The sequence below is a fragment of the Hibiscus syriacus genome, unplaced genomic scaffold (genome assembly GCF_006381635.1).
Source record: "Hibiscus syriacus cultivar Baekdansim isolate YM2019G1 unplaced genomic scaffold, ASM638163v2 tig00111392_pilon, whole genome shotgun sequence".
Lineage (NCBI taxonomy): Eukaryota > Viridiplantae > Streptophyta > Magnoliopsida > Malvales > Malvaceae > Hibiscus > Hibiscus syriacus.
Window position 1 is genome coordinate 2,916,390 of NW_024063078.1, and position 17,381 is coordinate 2,933,770.

At 35.1% G+C, this 17,381-nt stretch overlaps 3 protein-coding genes across 3 annotated transcripts; 1 reads left to right on the forward strand and 2 right to left on the reverse strand.

Annotated features, from left to right (window-relative positions):
• Positions 1 to 2,575: 2,575 nt before the first annotated feature.
• LOC120160648 (stigma-specific STIG1-like protein 2) lies at positions 2,576 to 3,034 on the forward strand. Its single transcript, XM_039171011.1, has one exon. The coding sequence runs from the start codon at positions 2,576 to 2,578 to the stop codon at positions 3,032 to 3,034; it is 459 nt and encodes a 152-aa protein (XP_039026942.1).
• Positions 3,035 to 7,236: 4,202 nt separating this feature from the next.
• Positions 7,237 to 8,916, reverse strand: LOC120160484 (alpha-1,3-arabinosyltransferase XAT3-like). Its single transcript, XM_039170897.1, has 3 exons — positions 8,696 to 8,916; positions 8,514 to 8,603; positions 7,237 to 8,435 (listed from the first exon to the last, which is right to left on the reverse strand). Exons 1-3 carry the CDS (start codon positions 8,808 to 8,810, stop codon positions 7,267 to 7,269), a joined length of 1,374 nt encoding a protein of 457 aa, XP_039026828.1. The 5' UTR covers positions 8,811 to 8,916; the 3' UTR covers positions 7,237 to 7,266.
• A 7,001-nt stretch (positions 8,917 to 15,917) lies between these two features.
• LOC120160277 lies at positions 15,918 to 16,556 on the reverse strand. The gene has a single exon (XM_039170692.1). It carries the CDS (start codon positions 16,497 to 16,499, stop codon positions 16,080 to 16,082), a length of 420 nt encoding a protein of 139 aa, XP_039026623.1. The 5' UTR covers positions 16,500 to 16,556; the 3' UTR covers positions 15,918 to 16,079.
• Positions 16,557 to 17,381: the final 825 nt, after the last annotated feature.

Genomic DNA, 17,381 nt, shown 5'->3' on the forward strand with positions numbered 1-17,381 from the left:
TTGATCAGCAACGACATCAATTTTAATGTTGGTTGTCGATTGTCGGTATTTTTTATTGTCTTTTTATTTTCTTATATTATATCTTTATTTTCTTTTATTTTTTTATTTTCAATCAATCTGCTTGTATGGCATGCTTCATCTGCTTTTATGGCACATTGTCTTCTGTCTTTTGGTACGTTTTTCGGTTGTTTGATTGTTGTTTTCACTTATATTTTTAAGGGTTGATTTGACATCACCACGACTGATAAAAATGATATTTATTTGTTATATTATTGATCTTCCTTGTTTTGAACCTTTAGATTGGATTTGGGTTCCTATTATGCGTTCGAGGATAGCTTTTCACATCATCGAGTCTGATTTATGTTTTCTTTCAGTAGTTTGATCCCCTTTTATAGTTCGTGCATCACCTTTTATATATTTTTGCAATGATTCAATATTTCATTTCTGCAGCAATGGCTTTCTATTAGTATATGATTTGTACATCTGTAATCATCTAAAATTTAATATGATTATAATTATTATGTTTATGTAGGTAAGGATTTTAGGTGTTTTATTTTGATTTGAATGTTAAATTACTTGATGGTATTTAATTTTAAATGTGCAACCTACCTAACTAATTTTAAATGATTGGGGATATTTGTTCAACGACCAAGGAGTCCATCCAATCTCTGATGAAACATGCATACTATATTATCTCATTTACATAAATTTACAGTATACTCGTACTAATGTAACTACCATTATACTATCTATGAAATTCTTTATGGGAACTTACTAATGTGCAGCTAATGTTGCATGTTATTCCTCTCATTTTTATGGTATGTAGTTGGGGTTGCATGCATTCATTTAACATTCATCTTACCTAGAGTAGGTTTGTATGTGTTCATCTTGTGTTCCTCTAGGCTGAATTAGACTTGTATGTGCTCATCTTGTGTTTTCTTAAGTTAAAATCTCCCTTAAATTATGTTCCTTACTCATTCCCAACTATTTTTTTACTCGATATTTGTATGTTGTCTTTAGCTATAGGTTTGGGGTAAGTTTGCATGTTTGGGTTTTTGACATCATGATTGATTTTTTTTTTTTGGTTCGTAGATTGATTCACGTTTATCATACTAATATTGACGTACAACAAATGAGGTGTAGTTTATGATGGGAAACATAATGGAAAATGCCATTATTTATTTTTTTAGTAGTATATAATGATTATAAGTTAGTATATTTTCAGAAATATTTTTAGTTTATTGATATCGTACATATTTTATAAACGTAATTACTCAAATTTGAGTCTTATGTAAAGAACAATATTTTTTTTTATCATGATTACACTAAGTAAATGAGTATTTTAAGGAAGAAATCAATTTATCCATTTCAAAATGTACAAAAATCAGTTTGTTTATTTTCATCTAAATGATCCAAATTCAATCCAAGGTATTTATAATACATGGATAGCTTTTTTGAGTCATTAATTCAATGGAATTTGATTAATGATCATCACTCATCTCAAGGTATAAATTTTAAAATTACACGTGAATTTTAATTTTATATATAAGTTTATAAATATTAATAATAGAAATTCTAAAATAATAATTATTATTATAAAAAATATTAATAATATAAATTCTAAAATTGATTAGTATACTTTTGAATGATTCATGCCATTTGGCACTCTCCTGTTCGACATCTCTTATAATATAAATTTCAATTACTTTTTACACAATTAACAGTAAATCTTGAATTGGTTGCTAACATATATTTTATATAAGCTTTGTGTTCAAGTATTGGTTTCTTCAATAAACTTGACTTTGCTTAGCCAAACGGCATGGCTAAATTTGCTGAGGACAGTGCATATTAAGAGCCCCTTTCCATGGCTAGTTCATTAATGGTTCAAAAAAGGGCAGCCTCGCCCACTTTGACTTTCTAGGGTTCCATGTGATTGTTGCACTAGCACATGCTTCAAGCTTAATGTTACATCAAAACAATTAATTAGATAATTTATAAGATTCATACAAATTTCAGTCCATTCCAAGAAATGTTCATACTTAGTGCTGTAAAAACATAAATATATTGTGTTCCTAATATAAATAAATAAAGAATCGAATTTTAAAGATAATATTATACAAAGAGATAATCACAACCAGTAATGTTAATTGATAATGTTTTCATTGATTTAGTTAAAATGTTGCTAAAACAAGATTAGGAGGTAATGGTTGTACAGAGAGACGATCACAATGACACGTGAATTAAATGTAAGGAAAACTTGGGATGAATGCAACAATAATATCGGTTAGCTTAAGAACTAATAAAATCTACATTTTTAATCTAATTTATTTCATTTCTTAAAAATTAATTAAGCTTAAGAATTCAACCTTGCTTTAGTTTCCCAGATGCATCATGCACCTTGGCTGTTTTTCCCGTTTGTTAAGTCAACCCCTATCTTTATTTCCATTATAAACCCAAATCCCCACCATTTCCATCACCAAAAGTCTCCCAACTTCTCTCTATAGTTTCTTCATAAACAGGAGGGGGGGAAACCAACCTTCAAGAATCCAAGACTGAGAACAAACGAAGAAACAAGATGGAACTTGCCAAACTTGTCCTCACTGTAGCCATGATGATCACTTTAGTAACGAAAACCATCGGCGGCGGCGTGGAAACGAACCCTACTTTGATTTCATCAACCACATCCCCGGAGGCTGGACCACCCGTGTTGCCGAAGCCGAATGTTTCCAAGAGGGTAAGTCGTTTCCTCCAGCAAGGAGTTCGGAACCCTAGAGCCGCCGACCACTGTCACAAAGACGAAGAGGTTTGCTACATTCAAGACGGCGCCACCTCCACTTGCTGCAACAACAAATGCGTCTATTTGGCGACTGACGACCACAACTGCGGCGCATGCAAGAAGAAGTGCAAGTTCACACAGGTTTGCTGCCGGGGAGAGTGCGTCGAGATTGCTTTCGACAAAAGGCATTGCGGGGGTTGCAACCACCGGTGCAAACCCGGTGAATATTGCATTTATGGAATGTGCAGCTACGCGTAAATTTTAAAAGAGCTCTTCTGAGGGATGGAATTTATTTATATACACAATAAAAAAGCACACTTGAAGTGTTTCGTAAAGGATATATTTATATAATCATTAAAATTGTAATGTAATGTTTTTTTGATACCTTATAACGTAATGGTATACAAAAAAAATTAAGAAAAAATATCTATGAATACTTCATGTTGCTATAGCCTAATAAAATTTTTGGAGTTAGGGGGAGAGGGGGATACCTAATTCTATACTTCCATTATTGTTGTACAAGCCAATAAAAACATATTATTATGTTTTTATATATAATTATGCTAAATATCAATAATAACTATATTTGATTTGACGTCTCATCTCTAATTAGTGTTTATTTGGTTATCTTGTTGATATACCAATACATTTTAATCATCAGATTGACTTTCTCATATTGATATATATTCGTAATCATTTCAAATAAATCGTGTTCGAGTTGTGATAAAGTCAATTTGTTAAAGTGATATCATCATTATATCCATGTTAGTATTGATGGTGTTTATCGTAATAGTAACATTTATTTGTTTCTATATGTTTTCTGCATTATTTTGATGAATTTTTAAAACATTTTTCTTGTATAATCATATTTTCATAATAAAAAGAGGTAGTTTATGATCCTTGATGGTTTTAAGAAAAATAACTAGTTGATACGATTTTTATAGACTTTTTTAGATTATAATTTTATTATATTTCTTTATTATTAAAATTAACTCCTACTACTAATTGAACACTGTTTTTAACAAATATGGTGCAATATTTGGATTTCTAAGATGGTTGGTTGTCCCTTGTTCCCATATCCATATGTAATGGGGTAAGGGGAAGGTAAGATAGTAGGCTTCCTCCAACACTAGATTGAGAGCAGGATACGATTTTTATAGACTTTTTTAGATTATAATTTTATTATATTTCTTTATTATTAAAATTAACTCCTACTACTAATTGAACATTGTTTTTAACAAATATGGTGCAATATTTGGATTTCTAAGATGGTTGGTTGTCCCTTGTTCCCATATGTAATGGGGTAAGGGGAAGGTAAGATAGTAGGCTTCCCCCAACACTAGATTGAGAGCAGCTTCCGTAAGAGACCTCCAAATTATGAAATGCCCTCCATGGGACTCGATCCAACGACCTCAAGGTTAAGAACCTTGTGCTCTACCAACTGAACTGGATGGTTATTTCTTTGGATTTCTAAGATGATTTAAATAAATCATCGAATTAAAAATTATGTTTATAAGATGATGCGAAGAGGGTAGGGGACTCGGATTTCTCCAATTTTCTAATCTGAAGGATGCTCAAAGTGATGAGATCAAATGGTTTTCGTTTAATGGTTTCTCCTATAAATGTTTTTTTTTTCACTAGATTAAGACTCGGAGAGGATTTTAGAAAAAGAAGAAAAAAAATTACAACTGAGTGTAGAATAAATGAAGAAGATGAAGGTTGATGAATCGGCCAAAAAAATGTAAGTGGCAGGTCTGGAGAAATTATTCCGAGGACTCTTCCCTACTTTTGGACATAATTTTATTCCTGCTAGTATACTTGAATTTAACAAAGTTTTAATATTTTAAGTTACATTAAAAAGTAGTTTAATTTAAGGACTGACTATGAACTTTTTTTTTCAAGCTTGTTAGCGAAGTAGCAATCCCTGTTACATAAAACTTTTTACTAAATTATGCAATGATGAAGACAATGATCAAAGATTTAACAAACTTTAGCAATTCCCGTTCAGCTATTTGTATTTAGCAAATTTGGATTAAAATTTTTAAGTTTAATGTGATCTAATCACTAAATTTCTTTTAAAGTTATGGCAAGATTTGCATTTTATTTTTTTAGCTATTATTAAGTCGTAATTAAAATTCTTTTTGAGTTATTGTTGTACATTATGCATTTCTTGAATTAATGCACCACATAATGAAGTACTTATAAAATATATGTTACGTCTGATGAGTAAAAGGTTTAAGAAAACTTGAGTGATAATTTAAAAGGATTAAAATATGATTTCTGGGCAATGGGTATCGGTATCCATTCAACAGGTACCGATAATTCAAGAGTAAAATTATTGAAGGAATTCAAGGGGTACCGATACCTTAAAGAAGGTATCAATGTCATCTTGAACGAAAAATTACAGAATGCAATAGGGGTATCGATACCTGGGTATGGTATCGATACCTCAGTTAAGGGATGTATTGATACCCTATAAGGGTATAAATACCAGTTTAATTAGAAAATGAAGTTTTTCCTTTCCTTTAGTTAAGAAATGAAAGATTAGAATATGTTATTTTGAATACTGATATGTATCAATATATGATTGTACGAGGTTATTCCAGGGCTCATAGGTTTTTTAATCTCGGACACGTTGTTTATTTTCAGATTGTATGATACTTTCAAGAAGTGCTTGAAATCAAGCATGGAATAACCTCCTGGAATATCAGCAATGTTGAGGGCTAGATTGTTACGGTATTTAAGCCCTATAACGGCCCCTGGGAAACAATGAACACTCCCATCATCAGGATTTATAACATCATAACCAGACAAGTGAGACAGAACCCTGTTTTACTTTTGTGTCCACCGAAGCTGGTAATCTGTGATTACAAACTTCAATCGGGACCGAAAATGGCGAGTTGTGATGAACAAAGAGATGATAATCTCATTGAACTCATGAAAAACATTGCCTGTGAAGCTTTTTGAAGAGAAGACAACAGCCGCGACATTGTGGGTGGAATTGTAGGCTGGTGGCGGATTAATGGTGCTGTTCCCATGAAGAATCTGAACCGGTGAGACGAGTTTCATTGTGGTTTCGTCTTCTTTCCTTGCATATGGCTTTACAATTCTCGTGACTTGTGGTTGATAATCATATGGCACATAAACTGTCAACCCTTTGTTGAAGATCCTTACTGGTTTATTTGCTATGAATACCTCTGAATCAACATCGGTGAAAGAGATGAACCTCTAACAAGCCTTCTTAATTGAAATTCTTGAGGATCAACTGCATCAACATTGATCCTTGAATATGAAAACCTGTAGCCCCCTTCATTTCCATGGAGTTTCAAGTCAGCCAAGTTTATGGTGTCATTAGATTGAAAAAGTGTAGCATAAACCAGAACAATTAACACCAAACAGGTAGCTAAATTTGCACAATTCACCATCCTATTTGTTTCCTTCTCCATCTCCTTTCAACCTGCAAAGGAAAAAAAAAGAAGACCCTATTTGATTGTAATGAATGTTTTTGAAAAACCCAAATTAAACTCGGTTGAAGAAAAGCAAAGAACAAATTTGGACAAGGTACCACATTCCTCACATTCAAATACAAATCAAATGTGACATCAGAGACGCGTAGGAAAGGCTGGTATGCATCAATAAAGTAGCAGATTCAAGGTGCTTTTCATTCATTTTGTTTGTTGGATTTTGACAACCGTGGAATGTCGCTAGCTGAATCAATGGAAACCAAAGATATTTCTGAACTGAAAAGGTCATTTTTCCCCCCAAAAGTAAAACTAGGTGCAGTCTGAGAATAAACATCATGCAAATGTTCTTAGGCTTCTTACTATGTTATTTAAAAGTCAAGGATAGAAAAGAACAACATATATTTTTGACAATTTCTAGATTGATTTTCAACATAAATCTTGAATTTCTCAAACATTGGTGCAATTTCATTTTCCAATACACATTTGTTGCAGCTAGTTTGATGCTCTTCAAGTCTTATTTAATGGAAAATGCAATTTCAGATTTTTCAATACACGTTAGCAACTTAAGCCAATGTGTTTTGTTGTTGTCCTTTATTCTTGCAAATTCTCTCCATATGTTCCATTTGCTTGCAAGCTTGACATTTAATGTCTGGTCGAAACCAACAATATCTCTCCTAGTGAACAAGGTGGATATTTCCTCTTTTCCTGTCTTTCGACAGATTATGGGTCTTTTGAGATTACAGGCATGAGTTCACTACAACAGAACTGGTCATCCACGGCCACGACGATTCAATGCGATGAAAATTAATACAATTTCTATGATTTAGAACATGATAGCTCATGTTTGATATATCGGCTTTCAAAGAATATAGGATATGTAGTTGAAATGCTTTTACAATGACAAAGAATGTTGCAATATTTAAACCAAGTTCCCTAGCTTTTCTTTGCAGCCGTGTGAAAATGAAATGAATTGTATAAGCTGAATCTCTTGCAGTATCTTGAAGAAGATCAATTTTCATTCATCTATCAAAAGGGAGTTGAGGTTTCAAGAATTTGCTTAGCTTCAATAATGGTTTTCTTAAATCTCTCTAAATTGATCTTTAGATCTTGGCCATCAACATACACAGACCTGTATGCATAATATCCCTTAGAGATCACAGATTCCGGATCAGTAATCACAGAATGATCTTTTCCGTAAGTGTCGAACAAAGAACTTTCCTCCGGTTCAATCTTGTACTCCAAGTACCGAACCCCCATCGCCTTCGCCGGTTCACCAAAGTAGTTGGTTGACACCCATTCATGTGCCAATGGCACCACTTGAACCGTCACTGCACCAGTGGGCAAGAATATCTCATTTGTTAGCCCGGCACCATGGGCTCCAACCATGACACTACATGAGTTCACCACCTCGGCGAACTCGTCCAAGTTCGACACTCTCTCGGGTTCCGCCTTCGTGACTTGAAAGCCTAATCCCTCCATCATCTCCACCATTTCATCTTCATTCAAAAACCGTCTTGAATTATGTCGCGATATAAGCATCAACACTGGCTTACGAATCTCGGACACATGGTTTGTTTTCAGGTTATATGATTCTTTCAAGAACTGCTTGAAATCAAGCATGGAATAACCTCCTGGAATATCAGAGCTGTTGAGGGCTAGATTGTTATGGTATTTAAGCCCTATAACAGCCCCTGGAAAACAATGAACACTCCCATCACCAGGATTTATAACATCATAACCAGACAAGTGAGACAGTACCCTGTTGTACTTTTGAACCCACCAAAGCTCGAAATCTGTGATTACAAACTTGAGTCTCGATCTAAAATGGCGGGCAGTGATGAACAAAGGGATGATAATCTCATTGAACTCATGGAAAACATTGCCTGTGAACCCTTTTGAAGAGAAGACAACAGCAGTGACATTGTGGGTGAAATTGCAGGCTGGAGGTGGTTTAATGGTGCTGTTCACATGAAGAATCTGCACCGGTGAGACGAGTTTCATGGCGGTTTCGTCTTCCTGCCTTGCGTATGGCTTAACAATTCTCTTGACTTGAGGTTGATGATGATGATCATACGGCACATAAACAGTCAACCCTTTGTTGTAGATCCTTACAGGCTTATTTGCAACGCATAAATCTGAATGAACATCAGTGTGACATGAAAATCCATTGAAATCGAACTGAACTCGATCATCTCCTGTTCCATTCAACGCAATATATAAGAATCAACATGCACTAAATTCTAATAAAAAATGGAATAGATAAAGAGATGAACCTCGAACAAGCCTTCTTAGCAGAAATTCTTGAGGATCAACCGCATCAATATTGATCCTTTCACTGCTTGAATTTGATAACCTGTATCCCCCTTCATTTTCCAGAGAGTTTCAAGTCAACCAAGTTTTTTTATATAAACAAAACTATAAAAAAAATGTTTGAATTGCTAAGAAAGATGATTACATGAATCAATTAAGGTGTCATTAGATTGAAAAAACGTAGCATAAACCAGAACAGTTAACACTAAACAGATAGGTAAAGTTGCATAATTCACCAGCCTTCTTGGTTCCTTCTCCATCTTCTTTCAACTTGCAAAAAACAATGTCTTTGAAAAACCAAAACTAAGAAATGACTAGTTTTTCATACTGTTAAGCTCTAATCATCATATAATAATATTCTGCATTTGGATTTTTCCGAGGCATGCTTTAGCCATTGACAGCGAAACTTGAACTGCGTTCTTCTAGAGCGGTTTGTTATATAACAATTTTTATATTTTTATTGTATGGTGGTTGGTGCTTCATTTTTATACACTTTTTTAAATGATTTGACTATGATTTCCCCCCCTCTTACTAGCTTTCATTTCGTGGATTCCACTCTTTAGAACAAATATTTATCATATAACATTGAAAGAGAAATAATATGCACGTTATAAATCGTAGCGTATAGTATGATGTTTATTTTAGAAACATCATTAAGAAAAATCACTTATTCTTATTTGGTTGTTAAGAGATGTTAAAAGTTTCAAAGTTTGGCAACCAACTTTGGAAAATGTTTTTTCAAAGTTTGGTAAATGTTTCTTTGAAAAATATTTTTCAAAGTTTGGTAAAATTTTGGTAGATGTTTGTTGAAAATAGGAATGGGTAAATTCACTTTAGTCATTGCACTTTAGGGTATTTTCAAAGATTAGTCCCTAAGTTTCTACTATAAATACCCTTACCCATTTAGCTTCAAAATCATCCCAAAACATTTCTTTCTTCCTATACTAGAGAGCTTTCTTGTGAGTAGTGAGTGTTTTGTAAACACCTGTAAATTTTCTCTCTTAGTAAAAGATCTGCAGCAGCCCGGAGACGTAAGCACAATTGGCTGAACTCCGTTATCAATTTTCGGGTATTATTTTTCCGCTTTTATTTCGCATTCTCACTAATCTGGTTATAGGGAAATTACTTGTACTCGGTTTATTTTCCTAACAACTGGTATCAGAGCTTTTGGTTATGAATTTTGTCAAATTTTCTGCGAGGTTACTATTCATTACTATTTACGTGAATAGTAAATTTTGTGAATAGTGAAATTCGGTCGGCGATACGAGTTTGTCGACGGTGGTGTTCTAATACACGGTGATTCGCAAGAATTGTCAGAAACGATCCAAACGAAGCCAGATTCGAGTGGGAGCGATGGCTGCAGACGAAGGGAAGGTGAAAATTGAAAAGTTCGATGGTGCGGACTTTGGCTTTTGGAAGATGCAGATTGAAGATTTTTTGTACCAGAAAAATCTATATCAACCTCTCTCAGGAAAGCAACCAGAGGGCATGAAGGATGAAGATTGGGCTCTTCTCGACAGACAAGCCCTCGGAGTTATCCGACTGACGTTATCCCGCAATGTTGCTTTTAACATAGCAAAGGAAAAGACCACGGCGGGTCTTATGGCGGCTCTCTCCAGTATGTACGAGAAGCCATCGGCCTCAAACAAAGTTCATTTGATGAGGCGATTATTCAATTTGCGGATGGCGGAAGGGGCATCGGTGGCACAACACCTAAATGAACTCAACACAATCACAACCCAGTTGAGTTCAGTGGAAATTGAGTTCGATGATGAAGTTCGAGCTTTAATTCTCTTATCATCTCTACCAGACAGTTGGAATGCTACTGTTACAGCAGTCAGCAGTTCGTCGGGAAACAGCAAATTAAAATTCGACGATGTTCGGGATCTGGTATTGAGTGAAGAAATTCGATGAAGAGAATCGGGTGAAGCATCAACCTCCTCAACCTTACACACGGAGTCTAGAGGGAGAACTTCAGAAAGAAATTCAAATCGTGGCAGATCAAAATCTAGAAGGGGCAAATCAAGAACAGGAAATAAAGATTTTACCTGTTATAATTGCGGCAAAAATGGTCACTTCAAAAGAGATTGCCGAGCACCGAAGAAAAATACCGGCGCACAGGAATCTGCCAACATGACGGAGGAGACAGGTGATGCCATGATTTTAAGCGTCAACAGTCCGATTGAATCATGGATCTTGGATTCAGGGGCATCTTTCCACTCCACCTCATGCCGAGAAATCATGGAGAACTATGTCAGTGGTGATTTTGGGAAGGTTCATCTAGCTGATGATGAAACCTTGAAGATCGTCGGAAAAGGAGACATCCGACTAAAGCTGCCAAACCAGACCACCTGGAAGCTGACAGGAGTGAGACATATTCCTGGCCTCAACAGAAATCTGATTTCTGTTGGGCAGCTTGATGGAGAAGGATATAGTACAACTTTTTCAGGCTGTGAATGGAAGATTACCAAAGGAGCACTCGTCATTGCTCGTGGTAAGAAGACCGGTACTCTCTATGTAACCTCAAATTTAGAGAATATCATTGCAGTAGCAGATGCTGATGGAAAATCAAACCTATGGCACCAAAGGCTCGGCCATATGAGCGAGAAAGGAATGAAGATACTTCTGTCAAAAGGGAAGCTGCTGGATCTAAAGAATGTAGATGTCGGACTATGCGAGGATTGCATCTTTGGAAAACAAAAGAAAGTCAGTTTTACAAAGATTGGCAAGACTCCCAAGGAAGAAAGGTTAGAATTGGTTCATACTGATGTATGGGGACCATCCCCTGTTCCATCTCTTGCAGGCTCACTATATTATGTCACCTTCATCGATGATTCAACAAGGAAGGTGTGGGTTTATTTTCTGAAGAAAAAATCAGAAGTCTTTGATACCTTCAGAAAATGGAAGGCCATGGTGGAAAATGAGACTGGTTTGAAAGTCAAGCGATTGAGGTCTGACAATGGAGGAGAGTACAGAGACAGTAGTTTCAGAGATTTCTGCGCAAACAATGGGATCAAGATGGAGACAACAGTTCCCATAACACCGCAGCAGAATGGCGTAGCAGAGCGCATGAACAGAACTCTGAATGAACGTGCCAGAAGCATGAGGATACATGTCGGATTGCCCAAATTTCTATGGGCTGAAGCTATCAACACTGCAGCTTACCTGATCAACCGTGGGCCCTCAGTTCCTTTGGATGGCAGAATACCAGAGGAAGCTTGGAGCAAGAAAGAAATAAACCTTTCACACTTAAGAGTGTTTGGTTGTATTTCTTATGTACACATAAACTCTGCTGAAAGAAGTAAACTTGATGCCAAGTCCAACGAATGCGTCTTTGTTGGTTACGGTGGTGATGAGTTCGGTTACCGGTTTTGGGACTACGAAAATCGAAAGATCATCAGAAGCAGAGACGTCATTTTCAATGAAAATGTGATGTACAAAGATATGTCAACCGTAGAATCAAGTAATACCGAAGCTGAAACAAAGGAATTTTCTGAGTTCGAGGATATTTCTGGAAATGATGTTCAGATCAATCCTGAAGCAGTTCAAGAAGAACCACACACACCAGAACTGAGACGCTCCTCCAGAATTCTTAAACCAACCCAACGGTATTCGCCTTCTTTGCACTATTTGTTGCTGACTGACAATGGTGAACCAGAGTGCTATGATGAAGCAATGCAGGTGGAGGATTCAGTCAAGTGGGAGTCTTCCATGAAAGATGAGATGGACTCGCTTATGTCAAATCAGACGTGGGAATTAACTGAATTACCACCAGGCAAGAAAGCGCTCCATAACAAGTGGATTTACAGGATCAAAGAAGAACATGATGGGAGAAAACGCTACAAAGCAAGATTGGTTGTCAAAGGTTTTCAGCAAAAAGAAGGTATTGACTACAATGAAATTTTCTCTCCAGTTATAAAACTTTCTACAATCAGACTGGTGTTGAAAATTGTAGCTGCGGAGAATTTACATCTCGAGCAGTTAGATGTAAAGACAGTTTTCCTTCATGGTGATTTGGAGGAAGAGATCTATATGAGGCAGCCAGAAGGCTTCATAGAGGCAGGCAAGAAAAACCTGGTATGCAGGTTGAAGAAGAGCTTGTATGGTTTAAAACAAGCTCCTAGACAGTGGTACAAGAAGTTCGATAGTTTCATGAGTAGCAGTGGTTTTACCAGATGCCAAGCAGATCATTGTTGCTACATCAAGAGGTTCGACAATAGTTTCATTATTTTATTGTTGTACGTTGATGACATGCTCGTTGCAGGCTCAAACATGCAAGAGATCATAAACTTGAAGCAAAAATTGTCGAAGCAGTTTGCTATGAAGGATCTGGGCGCTGCAAAGCAGATTCTTGGGATGAGGATCAAGAGAAACCAAAATCGGGGACTTTGATGTTATCGCAGGCTGAGTACATCAACAAAGTACTCTCCAGGTTCAACATGCAAGATGCTAAACCAGTAAGTACACCTTTAGGTGTTCATTTCAGACTCTCCAAAGACCAATCACCAAAGACGGAGGAAGAACGTGCACACATGGTGAAGGTGCCGTATGCCTCAGCAATTGGAAGTCTGATGTATGCCATGGTTTGTACCAGACCAGATATTGCTCATGCAGTGGGAGCTGTTAGCAGGTACATGAATAATCCGGGCAAGGTACACTGGGAAGCAGTCAAATGGATCCTCAGATATCTTCGGGGTACCACAAACAAAGCACTTTGTTTCAAAGGTGGAGATATGATACTGACAGGCTATGTAGATGCTGACTTAGCCGGAAATGTCGACATCAGAAGGAGCACTACAGGGTATGTCTATACTCTAGGAGGAACTGCAGTGAGTTGGGTTTCTCAACTATAGAAGATAGTTGCTCTCTCTACAACTGAAGCAGAATATGTCGCTGTTACGGAAGCCAGCAAGGAGATGGTTTGGCTCCAAAGTTTCTTGGAAGAGTTAGGCAAGAAACAAGAAAACAATATCTTGTATTGTGACAGTCAAAGTGCTATCCATCTAGCAAAGAATCCGTCTTTTCATTCCAGGACAAAGCACATACAATTGAGATATCATTTTATCCGGTCTCTTCTGGAAGATGGAATTTTGAAACTTGAAAAGATTAGTGGAGCTCAAAATCCGGCAGACATGTTGACAAAGACGGTGACTACGGACAAACTGAAGTTGTGTTCAGCTTCAGTTGGCATGCTAGAATAACAAGACCAGACATGCTGCTGCATTGATCGAGGTGTGAAGACATATTAAAATCAGTCTTCAAGTGGGAGATTATTAAAAGTTTCAAAGTTTGGCAACCAACTTTGGAAAATGTTTTTTCAAAGTTTGGTAAATGTTTCTTTGAAAAATGTTTTTCAAAGTTTGGTAAAATTTTGGTAGATGTTTGTTGAAAATAGGAATGGGTAAATTCACTTTAGTCATTGCACTTTAGGGTATTTTCAAAGATTAGTCCCTAAGTTTCTACTATAAATACCCTTACCCATTTAGCTTCAAAATCATCCCAAAACATTTCTTTCTTCCTATACTAGAGAGCTTTCTTGTGAGTAGTGAGTGTTTTGTAAACACCTGTAAATTTTCTCTCTTAGTAAAAGATCTGCAGCAGCCCGGAGACGTAAGCACAATTGGCTGAACTCCGTTATCAATTTTCGGGTATTATTTTTCCGCTTTTATTTCGCATTCTCACTAATCTGGTTATAAGGAAATTACTTGTACTCGGTTTATTTTCCTAACAAGAGAATCCCAAACTTACTGTTTTTTAAGAATAAAATAATATTAGTATAGTGAGATAAAACATTATTCTTTGACATATATTATGAACATAAATTACATTTTTATCCCGAATTATTAAAAAAATTACTCTTTAAAGAACATTTAAAGTCTAAATAGTAATGTAGAATATGAAACAAATTAAAACGAAACATCATTCTCACAATAATTTTTTACAATATGATTGAAATTAATCAATCAACAAATTTAGTTTTACACCAAATAAATCCCAAATTCAACTTTTTACAATTAGATATATATAATTTTATATAGAAAACACCAAATAAATCCCAAATTCAACTTTTTACAATTAGATATATATAATTTTATATAGAAAAAGAACTAAAATAATTGATGGGCCTTGACTCCAAAAGAACATGAAGCAGATGAATAGGACTCTAATATGGCCTTTTTCAGGACAAGTACATGGCAAGAATTAAGGCTAAGGTCAAACCAAGATTATCTTAGCACATTGGGAGCTTACGAGGAAAATTGATGCTTATCGAAGAGAAAGAAGTTTATTTACATTAATGTAAAATCATATAAATTATATACATTTTTATTCTCTTGTATATAATTAATTTTTTAATAATTTAGTTTCATAAAATTTTGAATAAATTTAATGTTTCTTATATCAATCAAGGACATACTCAAAATTTATTTTTAAAAAATTGAATAGTCTACTCTTTACCTTCTTTGTTTTTGTGGTGGTATTTGAAAATATTCTATTTGTGACACTTAACTTGTTAATTCGCTGATTCGATAGGAAAAATCGGATATTTAATTTTAAAGCAAAACTATGAATCTGGAAATGACCAGTGGAGGATCCATTAAGCACCCCCACCTTGAAATTTAAATTTTCTTTGAATAATTACTTATTTTAGTGGTTGTGTCCACCCTAAAATCTTATATATATCCACCCTAAAAAGTATTTTTAGATTCATCACTAAAAGTGACCGATTGGTAGTAATAAAGAGAGTGGCTGTCTGCATCTGGAAATGCCGCAAGAATATCAAAGGGGACCTAAAAAGAAAGAAAAGATGAGAATCCACATTAGCAGCCATGGCTAGGACCTCCTACATGCCCTACTTCAAAACTGGAGCTTTTCCAACACTGATATGTCCTTATTCCCACCACATAAACAAAGGGGATTCCAACATTTTTAACAAACAAAATTTGGAAACCAAAAAATTATACACTATTTGATAGCTGGTTGAACCAACAATCCGTTCATATAATAGGATTTCTCAAGTAAAGTTAAGAGTTTGAATCATGATGTTGTGAATGAAAAAAATTAGGTTAAAAGGATTGTCTCATACTTACCCTACTCGAACAATAATAGTCGATTAATAGATTATACATTAATCGTAAATCCATGAATCTTCTTCAAATCTATGAATTATGCCTACTATCTGTTTTGTTTGTTTCATGACACTTCAAGGTAAAATGTGGTGGGAACTGCCTGAAAATGACTAACAACAAACCTGCTTGGCAAGCAGGAAAATGAGAGGGGATAAAAAACATGAATGATGTAATATAGTTTCCCCAAACCAACGATCCTAAACGGAAGATATTCGTAATAACCTAATTTATGATATAATGAAGATTTGAAGAGAGATACACTTCAAAATGCCTTTGGTAAGATCCATGAATCTTCTTCCAGGACTCTTCCCTCTGCATATTCAACTGCTGGTAAAAGTTTCCAATGAAAGTTTCGGATTTGGCAAACAACTCAGGCCCACTAAGCACTCCAACATCTTCTTTTTATTCCTCGAGGTCTTGCCGGTTAACAGCTTCGGGGTCGGTTTCTCCATTTTCTATAAAGAAAAGGCTCACTCTCTCCGCCTTGATCGACCCGAAATCGATCTTCTTCTCCACCACGGATTTGTCGACGATTTTCTTTCCTTTGTTTTCACTAACTGCTGTAGGAGAAATCTTTTTTGGATCATCTTTGCTTTCGACGGTGCCCTTAGCTGCTTGTGTCGTCGACACCTTTGCAGCAACGTCAGAAGGCCTAGTGAACACCGATCCTAAACTGGCTTCGGCTCCGAGCGATAGGATGACAAGGTTGAGGACGAAGTAAAGATAAGTAGGCCTGGAGGATGAAGATAAAAGCGGTGCGATGAATAAAAGTGCTGCTACAACAGATAGTACCAGAGTTTGAGATTTCTTCAACTTGTTCATGGCTACTTAAACAATTTGGTGTTTGAGTTACTGTGAGTAGGGACGAAGAAGAAGCCTTTGAAGATATATATAGAACAAAGGAAATGAAAATAGAGAGATTAAAACTTTCTAAATTCGGGATTATTCACTTTAACAAAAAAAAAACATACGTTCATCTATTATTATCAATCCCAGTCGATTTATTTTCACTCATTAAATCATTTAAAAATATATATAAAATTTAAAATTTTATTATATTTTATCAATAAATATTATCTCATATATACATCGATAGAGATATGGTCTAATTATACAGGGTACAATTTTTTAGTTTTTCACAAATTAATTAAAGACGGTTGAATAAATAAAAATAGACAATTGAAATTAACAGTATAAAATAAAAAATATTCACTAAAAAATATTAAATTTTCATTTTTCAAGTTCCCACAATGATGTAAAAGAACATTGTTTTGAATTAGATTGGAACATAAGTGTATGGTCCCTTAAGAATATTTTAAAATATTTAATTTTACATAAATTTAAATATAATATATTTAGATTTAATTGTATGGTCCCTTAAGAATAATTTTACCCGCTTGAATTGGTGCCTTTGTGGTCCTTTATTGCATCTTTAAAAACTTAAGATACCAAAATGTTGAGACTTCTTACAAGGAAAAAACAAAACAGCCCAATCAAATATAGGCCAAGTTTCGGCTGTGGAGGCCAATACTAATGAGGTCTTGGTTAACTTTTAAAGTCGAGATACTAAAAGTTTATAGATTTTATATTTAAATTTTATAATATGTGAACGTATTTAATTTAAATTTTATTCTAAATAATTTTATAATTGTACTTATAACGTTAAAAAATACATTTAAAATGGTAACAAAATATCACATTCAA